The 12305-nt window shown below is 37.1% G+C and overlaps 1 protein-coding gene across 8 annotated transcripts in view; it reads left to right on the plus strand.

Moving 5' to 3' along the window:
* Positions 1-11594, plus strand: part of SGK3 (serum/glucocorticoid regulated kinase family member 3) — a 61428-nt gene extending 49834 nt beyond the window's left edge. For all 8 annotated transcript variants that reach the window (XM_052788142.1, XM_052788139.1, XM_052788143.1 and 5 more), the window contains 10 exons: positions 303-360; positions 1171-1254; positions 1352-1483; positions 3554-3666; positions 3882-3918; positions 4030-4116; positions 6855-6950; positions 7798-7953; positions 9047-9136; positions 10190-11594. In XM_052788142.1, the coding sequence (XP_052644102.1) occupies positions 303-360; positions 1171-1254; positions 1352-1483; positions 3554-3666; positions 3882-3918; positions 4030-4116; positions 6855-6950; positions 7798-7953; positions 9047-9136; positions 10190-10360 (1024 nt within the window). In that variant the 3' untranslated portion in view covers positions 10361-11594. The remainder of the gene's footprint in view (positions 1-302; positions 361-1170; positions 1255-1351; positions 1484-3553; positions 3667-3881; positions 3919-4029; positions 4117-6854; positions 6951-7797; positions 7954-9046; positions 9137-10189) is intronic.
* The last annotated feature ends 711 nt before the right edge of the window (positions 11595-12305 follow it).

The following is a 12305-nucleotide window of genomic DNA, read 5'->3' on the forward strand; positions in this document are numbered from 1 at the left end:
AAAAGAACAGTCTTGCTCCTCCTTTACATCTTAACCTTAAACTTATAAAATAAAAGAAACTCAAAGGATGCAACTTGAACACTTTCCCTGGAGGAAAATGGAATTGCAAAATGAAGGGGAGTCGTTGTCTCCGAGGGAAGGTCTGCAGAAGTCTAGGTGTTGGGTGGAATGAAGAATAAAGGAGGGTGCTAACAAACCGTTCTTCTCGCATTACAACTCAAGTGCTACACTAGACTGCTGTACCGCTATAAAGCTTGTAATTTCTACCCAGATGACCTGTCTCCTTCCTAAATATCTTTCAGTGCTAAACCAACAGACTTTGATTTCCTGAAAGTTATTGGGAAAGGCAGCTTTGGCAAGGTGAGCTTTCTTAATGCTGTGTCTTATCCTGGTGCAAGGATGCTAGCGGGTGTCTTGTGCATAGTGACTGTTGTCTAGAGACTTGGCCAGAGGTTTTGAAAGTGGTATCAGCCTAGAGTGGCATATAAAGTGTCATGTTGGATCTGTGTTGCTGCTTCTTTATAGCCCTGCCTTTTTTTCCCTGGTGTGGCAGTTGTTGGTTGCCTCGGCCTGTTACTTGTTGGGAGTAACAAAAGGGAGTGTTTCCCTTTCTTGTTAAGAGCAATAGGGATCCTCTGTTTCCCCCCGAGAGGGAGGGAGGTACCCCTGTGCTTATGCAGCAGCTGATGTACAAATCGTGCATTTCCCTTTGTTGGCATGGACTGTTTTGCCAAACCTGTAATGCTATGGAGCAGTGTGAGGAACAGCCCATTGAAAAGTGACTTAAATTTTGATATTCTATGAAGATGCAACAGACAATCCGTTTTGAAATCTTTGGTTTTGGGTTATTTTTCAAGTTGTTGTTTTTCATTAAATTATCTTTAAAACTTACAAAAACAGCTGAAATTGATCTTGATAGAGATTCAGCAGGTCCTGGGAAATAAATGTTATACTCCATCTTTCATGATAACACTATCATGGCAGATTTTTACTGAACTGTATGGTCACTCTGTTGGTGATTATGTTGCTGATTTGACTATATTAGAAGCAAAGAATCTATTGTAAAAAAATAGCATGAATACTTTCCAGTTATGCTGAAATTATGAAATTATTACTAATAGAATGTGAACTGCAACAATCATATTTCTTCATTTGTTTTGAATTTCACAGGTTCTTCTTGCAAAACGAAAACTGGATGGGAAATACTATGCTGTCAAAGTGCTGCAGAAAAAAATTGTTCTTAATAGGAAAGAGGTGAAGAGAAATAGTCTTTCTCCACCCACCTCACTTCCTTTTTCCCTTAATTACAAAATCATTCCTGTTTACTTATTGATCTTTTACTTTCTTATAGCAAAAACATATTATGGCTGAACGTAATGTGCTTTTGAAAAATGTGAAACATCCATTTTTGGTTGGATTACATTATTCATTCCAAACAACGGAAAAGCTTTACTTTGTCCTGGATTTTGTTAATGGAGGAGAGGTATGTGGTGGTTGTGTTTGGATTTGAGTCTCTCTATTCTGCTAATTCTAGGTGGGAGAAATGAAATGATCCTTTACACTGGGCTCTGATCAGCATTCTCCCAATTTTGAAAATCCTGTTATTATCTGCTGTTGGTACAGACTTCTATAGCTATATGGACCCTGTTCCTCTTCTTACTGATAACTTTAATCCCAAATTTATTCGTGGTTGTCAGATAAAAATACTGTATTTTACAGGTACATAAATTTAGCTTTATTATGAATTAATCTTATGTTGACATTTTTCACCATGTAAAACTGTCTTTTCCTCTTGCATCTGCATTGCCTGAGATGCTAGTATTTGGAAAGTGGAAGGAAGGAAACTGGCAACTGAATTTACTACATTGATATTATTGGGAACCTTGGGATTATTCTGTAGCTTTGCATGGTCTAATTACTTATTGCCAAATAGCCTTATCCTCAGGATTCTTTTCCTTGAAGCAATGCTATTAAATCTGAAGAGCCATTAAGTAACTTGGGGGAAAACTTGTGAAAGAAATGGATAAAGTCTGTATATGTTTAAATAAGATGTTCTGGAGCAGTTTTTATTCAGCTAGGGACCTGTTGCTTTTCAAAGTACCCATTACTTCCAGGAGTCCTCAAGAAACTCATGTGTAAGCTGGTTGAATAGCCAATACACATGGAAAGGGTATAAAATGTTGCTTCCGTTCCTTCAAAAGGTTTTGTGGAAAACCAGGCGTCTTCTAGACTAATAATACCTGGACCTTTCTAGGAAATTAGTTGTGATTGAAGAAAACAGTGTAGTGAAAAATTGTGTGAACGGAGCTATCCAACATACATCTTTTAAAAAAGAGCTGTATGTTTTGTCACTTGCTGTGTTTTCAATTTGGTAATCTATTGGTGTAAAACGTACACATTTCAGAAGGTCCAAGAGGTGCCTAAAGCAGAGCAGGAAAGAAGGATGAGACGGGATACTGTTGCAGATGATAAAACTCTGGTAGCTGAAAGAGTACAGGAGAAGGGGTAGAATTTAAGTAGTTTGTTTCAAGGTATCTCAAGGTTTCCTATTATTATGTCGCTGCAGCTGGATATACACAGACAAGTGTAAAGTACGCTGAATAAACCAGGATGAAATACGAACTGGGGCATACATTAGTTCACATTCATGTGGCCTACTATCAGTATTTATGATGCTCCTAGAGGTGGTGTTCTGACCCCTTTGTGTCAGAGTTGGGACAAGATGGGCCTTTGTCTTGTCTAATGTACCGTCATCTTATTTAGACTGTATTAGCAAACTCCTGATTTGCTCTACTCTGAATTCCTGGCCACAGCTTAGTTTGGCATTCTTCCAGGCAAACTAAAATACAGTTCAAAACAGCTTTCAAACTTGAATGACATGCTTGGAAAGCTCTGATGGCTTTTTATTTTTTCCCAAACTTTGTAGGCAGAAAACAGAAAAATTCTGTTTTCTTAAAATCTTTAGAAGTTGAATGGGTAGTATAATTTAATCTGTATGTTTATGATTTAATCTTTGGCTAGACTTCCATATCTGCTCAAACTATTTGAAGCCAGACAGCTCTCTGTAGTTGAGAGAATTTGTGGATCAGCTTGGAATATACATCTCCCAAAGTGATCTACATCTGGGTGATTTCAGAATACAATTCTATAAATACTTATATGCTTGTGTTCAAAGTTTTGTATATACAGAAATGCAAAATTACTTATTTGACACCAGGTTATATTTTGTTAGGAGGCTATCTTGCATGATTTAATCTTGCCAACTTCTATTCACAGCTTAGTGGTTTGCTCTACTTCCTTTTTGCTAGTCTTGGTTTTAGGGGAATATCCTTATGTGTTTGAGTTACCTATCCATTTCTGAGCTACAAAAGAGAAGAAAGGAAGATAGTAAAGGAATGAGAAAGTCGTGCAGCAAAACCAATTTTATTTAATTTTGTTTTTAAAAAAAAAAGTGGACAGCTAAAAAAAAATTACTTTTTACCATTAAAATTGCACATTATTAACCTGTTTTTTTTGTGTATAATGTTCTTATTTACTATTTGCATATTTACAGCTGTTCTTTCACTTACAAAGAGAACGTTCCTTTCCTGAGCACAGAGCCAGATTTTATGCTGCTGAAATAGCCAGTGCACTGGGCTACTTACACTCCATAAATATAGTGTACAGGTAGGTTTCTGAAATGTATCCTTGTCCCACAGAAGTTCGAAATAGGACAAAATACTGAATAAAAACTACTACATGAAATCATCTTATGGGAAACTTGAACATAACAATTTCACCAAAACTTGGTGCTTTCAGGTGAAGAATAAAAGTCCTTGCCTCTGAAGGTCTTGTGTTAGTGACTGCTGTTTTGAATTAATACAATTTTTTTTTTTTAATAGGGATTTAAAACCAGAAAACATTCTCCTAGATTCACTAGTAAGTATGCAACACTATTTTAGGTTTTCTGTGTTGTCTCACAAAATTGACACTCGTGTATCCACATGTTGAGCGTGTTCTGTTTTTAAAATACCACTCTTTCTCAAACAGGGTCATGTTGTGTTGACAGACTTTGGACTTTGTAAAGAAGGGATTGCAAGTTCTGATACCACTGCAACTTTTTGTGGGACACCAGAAGTATGTTGACAATTTTCATGGGGTTTTTTGGCTAGTAATTAATGACTCTTGACTATTACTAATATTTGTGTAACTGGATGATCAAATACTCTGCTTTGTATTTTAGGAGATTTTCATTCTTTTAACAAGCTCTTCAATGAAACCAAACCAAAGACAAGCTTCCTGCAGATCTGTTTTGTCCTTTTTACTATACGCAGTGTCTCCTACTTACTACCCACATCCCCATAACTCATCTCTTCCTTCCTTCCGTTTTCCAGCCCTTTTCAAACATTGTTTCCTCCCATGTCTCCTAGACACAGGACAGTTAGCTTGTCTAACAGCTGCAACAGATTTGCCAATATGAATCTACTTACTGTATCCTCCCACTGATTTTTAGTAAGTTATAGGGACTTAATATCTGTGAGTCTTGAGCAAATTTTGCATATGCATGAAACTTTGAACTTGCTGACCAAGTTTATTGAATTCTGTTGGGTTTTTTCCAGTGTAGTTTTTTCAGTAAACTTAGAATCTGGAAGTCTTGGAACACTTATGAGGGATTCACTGAAATGCCAGGATTAGTGGCTTTGATAATTTGATAAACATACTTTAAATTACAGAAAAGGCCTCTGAAGGCAGTGAAGGATGAGTGAGGAGTAGTATTTAGCCGAAACATTTGACCTATAAAAAAAAAAAAAAAGGCAGGTGGCAACATGTGACAACTTATCCTAGTTATGATCAGAGTAGGAATCCATAAAGCTGAGTAGTAAATGTGAGCTGAAACAATATTTGTTGAATATTTTGGAAAGTTCTAAGGACACTATATAGAACACTGATAATTCTAAATCTGTTTGAGAAAATCTGTGGGGGTTTTTCCTCATGTTCAGAGGCTTAGTCTTCACACTTAACCTTGCACTTGCATGAATTGCAACATAAGAGGCTGCTAATGCTGTTGCTTCATATGAGTTCTTAAAAATATCAAGACTAAACATTGCACTTGTGTATTAGCCCTTCTAATCCAAGATTTAGATTCCAGTCTCATAATCCTGCTAAAATTGTAATGATCTTCCCAGTGTTTCTAAACACTGAGTTGAATGATTTGGTGAGTTCCAACACCTAAAAACCTCAAAGCAGGTTGTGAAAGATTAGAAAAAGCGTGAAGTAGTTGAGTTCAAATAATTCAGCTGCTTTTCATGTTTTTGCAGGGTCATCTATAGACAAATGAGTTACAGGGCACTCGCACATAGAGAAAGTTTGAGAAATACTGATTTAATTAAACTGTGAGTTTCAGTCTGTGCCTTGTCTGACAATGCTATCATCTATTTGTAAATTAAATTTTAGAATTTGGATGCTAGAATGATAGAAGTGAGCATCTTCTTGTTCTGAGCGGTTAGAAGCTGTGTGTGCTGTAGATGAGGACTGAGATTATGATGATCCAGCAATAGTAATTTTATATTACATATTCACAAAGAATAGTCTCATATTACGAAGTGGCTGTCCTTGTGCTGTAGTGTTAGTAAGCTCTGTGATGCTGGGTAGATTTCTTGCAAGGCAGATGGAAGCCAGTTAACATTGTCATTCAGTGTTTGATGGTATCAGATGTTTATCACAAATCAGTCAGGTGATACTTATTTGCCCAGAATCTCTAATTTAGCAACTTGCAACTCATGGCCTCATCGAGATTTACAGTGAAATTTAATATAGGTCATACAGTTTCTCAATAATGATAGATGAGGCAGAACTAGTATCTTCTTTCATTTTTATGTACTGGATGGGGAGCATACAGGCTTAGGATGGCAGAACAGGCATGGCTAGTAGCCAGCTTGCTGAGAGATGTAGCCTCTGCAACAGTGCAGCAGCCTATCTGAAATGTAAAACAAGTTTCACAATAGAGGTGGCAAAGTAGTTTGGCAAAACAATAGTGTGTGGAAAGTATTGTTTCAGTTAGTGTCATGGTTTAACCCCAGCCAGTAACTAAGCACCATGCAGCTGCTCAGTCACTCCCCCCTACCCAGTGGGATGGGGGAGAGAATCGGAAGGAAAAAAAGTAAAACTCATGGGTTCAGATAAGAACAGTTTAATAGAACAGAAAGGAAGAAACTAACAATTATGATAATAACAATAATAAAATTAAAACAATAATAAAAGGATTGGAATATACAAAACAAGTGATGCACAATGCAGTTGCTCACCACTCACTGACTGATGCCCAGTTAGTTCCTGAGCAGCAATCTGCCCCCCACTCCCCAGGCCAACTCCTCCCAGTTTATATACTGGGCATGACATCACATGGTATGGAATACCTATTTGGCCAGTTTGGGTCAGCTGCCCTGGCTGTGCCCCCTCCCAACTTCTTGTGCCCCTCCAGCCTTCTTGCTGTCTGGGCATGAGAAGCTGAAAAATCCTTGACCTAGTATAAACACTACTTAGCAACAACTGAAAAATTTAGTGTGTTATCAACATTCTTCTCACACTAAATCCAAAAACATAACACTATACCAGTTACTAGAAAGAAGATTAACTCTATCCCAGCCAAAACCAGGACAGTTGGTAAAACAACTGTCCTGCTTGGTAAATGACCAGATAGTGACAAAGTATTTGCCAGGTTTGTTGAAGGACAAGATAAATACTTAGCAGTCTTAAAATTGCTATGAAGCAACTTTTCCTGAAGGTGTTTACTGTGATGTAACTAAAACCTAGGTTTTATTCTTGCTAGCCTAATGCTCTAAAATACCTTTTTTTTTTTTATTTTTTTATTTTAGTATCTTGCACCAGAAGTCATTAAAAAGCAGCCCTATGACAACACAGTAGACTGGTGGTGCCTTGGTGCAGTTCTTTACGAAATGCTTTATGGGCTGGTATGTACTTAATATGTGGGGGGCAAGGGTTGCTTCTCTCCCCTCTCCCCCTTTATGTGAAGTAACCCTGGAGTGTTGTTAAAGATGCTAACTTTTGCAAAATATTTAAATACTCCACTTAAATGTATGAACAGTTTGTCTTACATATAACATAGCACCTGTTTCTCTCTTTTGGATTTTGCATTGCTTCTTGATGTCTAAAATTTTGCTTTCCAGTGAACTGCTGGACATCAACTCCAGTGAAGACAAATGCTCATCACTTTGAGGGAATGTGAGAATAAACTGAATCAGCAGTGATAATACCCAATAAAAAAAAACCAACCACAACTTATGAGTAAAATTTTGCCAAATACTAGAATAAATAAAATTAACAGACTTCTTACTTAGGTCTCCCAGGTTTTCTCCTAGCTTTTTCACTTCTTGATGCAGCATTATAACAAAAAAAAACTTACTATGCTTCTAGTCATATGTAATTAGTAACGATCTGTTCTGTTAGTTTTCTTGAGTTTTATCTCTTCCTATAGGACCTTAAATAGGAAGATAGATTTGTTTTTCCACTCTCATGTTCTTTTCAGGCAAGTTCAATGGGAGCTTTGAAGCTGGATGGCATCTGTGGCTACTTACAAGTGTGAGAACATGTTAGGAGAAGAGGAGGCGGGTGGGGAAGCTATCAAGTGTAAAGAGCTGGCAGTGGTGATGACTGAATTAGAAGTTAGCAGTGCATAAGAAGAGGTAGACTTCTTCACTGCTGGCAGTTTGTATTTCTTATAGAATCATTTACTGATAGTACACATGAAACAAAATGTTGCATGTGGCTTCAAATTCATGTACAATTTTTATTTTTTAGCCTCCTTTTTACTGCCGTGATGTTGCTGAGATGTATGAGAATATTCTTCATAAACCCCTAGTTTTGCGCCCAGGAATCAGTCTTACAGCCTGGTCTATTCTGGAAGAACTTTTGGAGAAGGATCGGCAAAGCAGACTTGGAGCAAGGGAAGATTTTGTATGTAATGTCTTAACTCATCAAGCCTTACTTCACTTAAAAGGACATCACCAAGTCTATGTGCACAGCACAGGTTTAACAGTTGGAGACAGAGGTTGCTGTGTTATGTCTGTTTCTGTTTTCTTCCTTTTTATTTCTTCATTAAAGACACCAATGTGGTTCAATCCCTGAAAGTTGTTGGGAGTTGTCATGGGATATAAACATTTTGAGCTTGGTTGCTGCTGTACCTGCCAGCAAAGGAAACAATTCCTGGTGTAGTAGTCACTAAGGTAGGTTTCACTGTTCATAGTGAAACTGGGAAATAATCAGAAGAAAAGGTTATTTTTCTGGTAAGGTCAGTTTAACTAACTACATGAAAAACAGTCTTCAGATAAAGAGGAACACTAGTACTGTGCAAACAGCAGCTCTTTTTTTTTTTTTTTTTAGCCTTAAAATCATGGGAGATGTTTTCCCAGTGTAGCAACAAAAACTTTGTTTGCAAGAAGGTGATGTGAGAAAGTATAGATGTCTTCAGAACTGTGTGATGAGGAATGATCTAGAAGGACTTCTTCCATCCATTAATTGAGATCTTCATAGTCTTCTTTTTGCAGCCCTAATGTTAGGTAGTCTGTTGACCTTGTAACACAGCATTTAGCCTATGATGTTGTACTTTCTCATAGTGTGGAGCAAGATGAAAGGGTGGAAGCATTTAGCGTAGCTGTTTACTGCTTTCATAACTAGTAAGCATATTGCAGAGTTGTTGAAGTACCTGCTTCTCAGACAATGATCTGCTTTACAAAAACTAACAAAACTTTAAGGCAGGAGCAGAGATACTAACAGAAAACATTCTTGCTCTGTGGTAGACTTCAAGATGGTTGATTTTAAGGCTTAAAAGCAGAAAATATGATCTTAAGAGGAAACCAGCTTGTAGAGGCAGGCTAACAAATTTTAATTGCTGTTTTTACCAACTACAGCTGTTATTGCAAAGTAACCTGTGAATAAATAAACCAGTGAAGGACTTGACTTCCTTATGTGCATGCAGTCTGAAGTAGTATTTACTACAATGCACAGGATAGATCTCTGGAATATCTAAAATACTTATTCCTTACTGCAGCTTGAAATTCAAAAGCACCCATTCTTTGAATCTCTCAGCTGGACTGACCTTCTTCAGAAGAAGATTCCGCCACCATTTAATCCTAATGTGGTAGGTGCCTCGTGCTGTTTTAGTTCATACCTGCCAAATTTCTGCCTTTGAGGGCTCATCTGTTTGCAAAGAATGTTTGTTTCAGAATGGTGAAGAATGGGAACCTCCCAGTGCTGACTGGCCTTTTGAGCAGTCACACTTCGGAGCAGTGGTACTGTCTTTTTTTACTTAAAACTCAGTTTGACATATCACTGTTCCCTCTGCTCATTTGTGTCAAAGTACTGTCAATCTTTGTGGGGTCTGAAGATCACAGAAGAAAATACAGATAGTCTCTTTATTTGAAGACTTTCAAAAAACTGATTTCCTGCTTTTTTTGTAGTTATTAAGCCTTAGTTGCAGCTTTTCGTTATCCTCCCATCAGTTTAAACTGTGTCAACCTGTGACTGCTTGTCCAAAAACTCAGGAGGGAGGAGGCGGGACAGTGGGGAGGAAGTACTTCCTAAAGTCACATCAGAGCATCCCATTTTATTGAGTCTGTGTCTGGTGAAGAAGCCTTAGCTGTCTTGTCTCTTCTCTCTGTGGCTAAATATTACTATGCTTTAGTTCTTAGGTGTGTTACTGGGAAGCTGATCTATCATAACACTAGTACTGTTGCTAGAAGTTAACACTTAAAGTATTATTGATGGAAAAGGGAGAAAGAGTTTGGTGTGGTTTGGGGGTTTTTTAGTTTGGTTTGGGGGTTTTTTGTGGGTGGTGGTTTTTTTGTTTGGTTGGTTTGGGGTTTTGTTGTTTGGGTTTTTGGGGGGTGCATGTTAGTTTTTGCATCTCCCTGACAGTCATTTAAGAAAGAGACATTTCTTCATATTTCTTAGCTTTATCAGATCATCAAGGTATGTAGGCTTTGGCCTGAAACCCAGCCTAAAAGAAACAAGCAGGCTTTTAATAGCTGTTTTCAGGGATGCTGTGGTGCGCTTCATTAAATTTCCTGTACTTAAATAGGAAAGAACAACATAAAGTAGAAAGCCTCAAGAGTTAAATTTGAAATCTAAAGGACAAGCACAAGTTTAAAACACAGTATTAATATGACAACTGATAGATCTTTCTGTTTTCTAGGTTGGACCAGATGATATTGGGAATTTTGATGCAGTGTTTACAGAAGAAATGGTCCCATACTCAGTTTGCGTTTCTTCTGATTACAGCATTGTTAACGCCAGTGTCCTAGAGGCGGATGATGCATTTGTTGGATTTTCTTATGCACCACCTTCTGAAGATATGTTTTGCTAGGAAGTTAGAAGCCAACAGTGTTTTGGAACTCTTGGGGGGAACTGAAACATTAGGGTTATGGACACATTCCAAAATAGCGTAACTAGTGCCTCGTTTTGTATGTAGGTTTGAAACCTATGAACAAACTTTCTCTGCTGTATAGGAGGAGCATTTTGGGCATTTTGGATGGCTTTCTTTGGGGTTTGAACTGTTTGTTCCTGCTGCAGAAAATATTTTTTAAAACCATTAAAAAGTGTTCTCTACCTATTTTTTAAGCAAAACCACTGACTGTTCTCCTCAGTCCCTTCAAGTTTACATTCATACCTATCTAAGATTTGGCTGGCACAAACAGCAGCAAATTCAGTAAATTTATAAATGCTTTTGTACCTATTTACAGTGACCTTGTGCTTGAATTGTAACTATGCAAATTGTCTTTTGTATATCCTGGTTTAAAAAAGGTAAATGTTTTCCCTGTTATATCAGTTTGAAATATATGTTAATTTACCTGTCAGCACTTAAATAAGGGGTTAATATAAGTTAAGACCAAGATTCTTGAAGGACTTCTGCAGATGGAAAGTTGGTCATGTAAAACTGGATTGTTGCTCTTGCGCTTGCTGAAGTACCCATTCACTCAACTGGATTATCTGAGGTATGGGGTATTGCTCAAAGCAAGGATGGGACAAATTAACTGGATTGATTTGATAACATTACTGATCATGTGTTCTACTTTTTTTTTCCTCCCTGAGATAAATATGTCTATATTTCAACTACATGAAAAATATTTTTGGTTAAAACTCTGGTTTTCCAAAGATATAATACGCAATAATCACTGTTACTTTAAAAGGTTATCTTGCTTTGACCTTTTGGGGGTGGGCGGTGAGGGGATCATGCCAAATATTAGGGATTTTTCTCATGGAATTTTAGTTTGAAACACTAATACGTTCCAAATTGATTGCATTTCAATGTTCATAGCTACTTGTCTTTGTGTTCCAGTTTGCACCAATCTTCACTTGATATTGGGGGGAAAAAAATATAAATTACACTGATAATTTTAAAAATGTGAAAAGCTGTTGTATTTCTCATAACATACACGTGTATGGACAAACTGATAATTCTGAACAATTTCTGTTTAAGGAAATTTTTTTAAACAATGCAAAAATTGACAGCAGTTACAGTGTATAAAGGCCTATCATGGTAGTAGTTTTATTATATATATATATATAACTTGTAAATAACAACTTATTTTTGTCTGTTACTTCAAAAATGTTCTGTGTTTTTTGTTCATAAATACATTCAGTTAAATGCCTTGATTTGAGAGAATTCTGATAAGACACTGATGAGTAGCCAGAGTTAAATGTTACATAAATTTCAGTATCTAAATCATCTCATTTTTGACAAAATAAGAACTAGCTAAGAGAAATGCTATCTATATTGCATCAAGATCAGTTAAAAATTGAGAACATTGGGGAAAAGAGCATATCAAATTATAATTCTTTTGAAATTAATGTTGTGTCAACAGTGAAACATTAGACCAGTGGAAACTAAAACAAGATTGCCTGCTTATCTCAACAAGTATCTCCTATAGCACCATCTCCTGCAGAATGCTGAAGTGATGCTGAGCAGTTGCTATGTGAGGTGTTGGAAGGAGTGGTTGGGTAAAAGAAGTAAGAATTGACATTGGGATGGAAGGGATGAAGGAACTGTATCATTTGTGGGAGCAGAGTGGTGGCTTGATGCTCATTTTCCATAGTGCTGCTCTGTGAAATTTTGAGAGGTTGGGAAATAGCTATGCAGCTGTTCAGGACCACCACCAACTACATGAATCCTGTTCTTGCACTTGCAAGCAACAGCCTTACCCTTTTTTTTTTTTTTTTTTTTTTAACATTGTAAGAAAGGAAGTATCCATTCTCATACTGAATTTTTACTCTGTATACTCCTGAAATTATTGTGGGCTACTGTAACTACC

Source organism: Harpia harpyja, chromosome 5 (assembly GCF_026419915.1).
Source record: "Harpia harpyja isolate bHarHar1 chromosome 5, bHarHar1 primary haplotype, whole genome shotgun sequence".
In the NCBI taxonomy this organism is placed as follows: Eukaryota; Metazoa; Chordata; class Aves; order Accipitriformes; family Accipitridae; genus Harpia; species Harpia harpyja.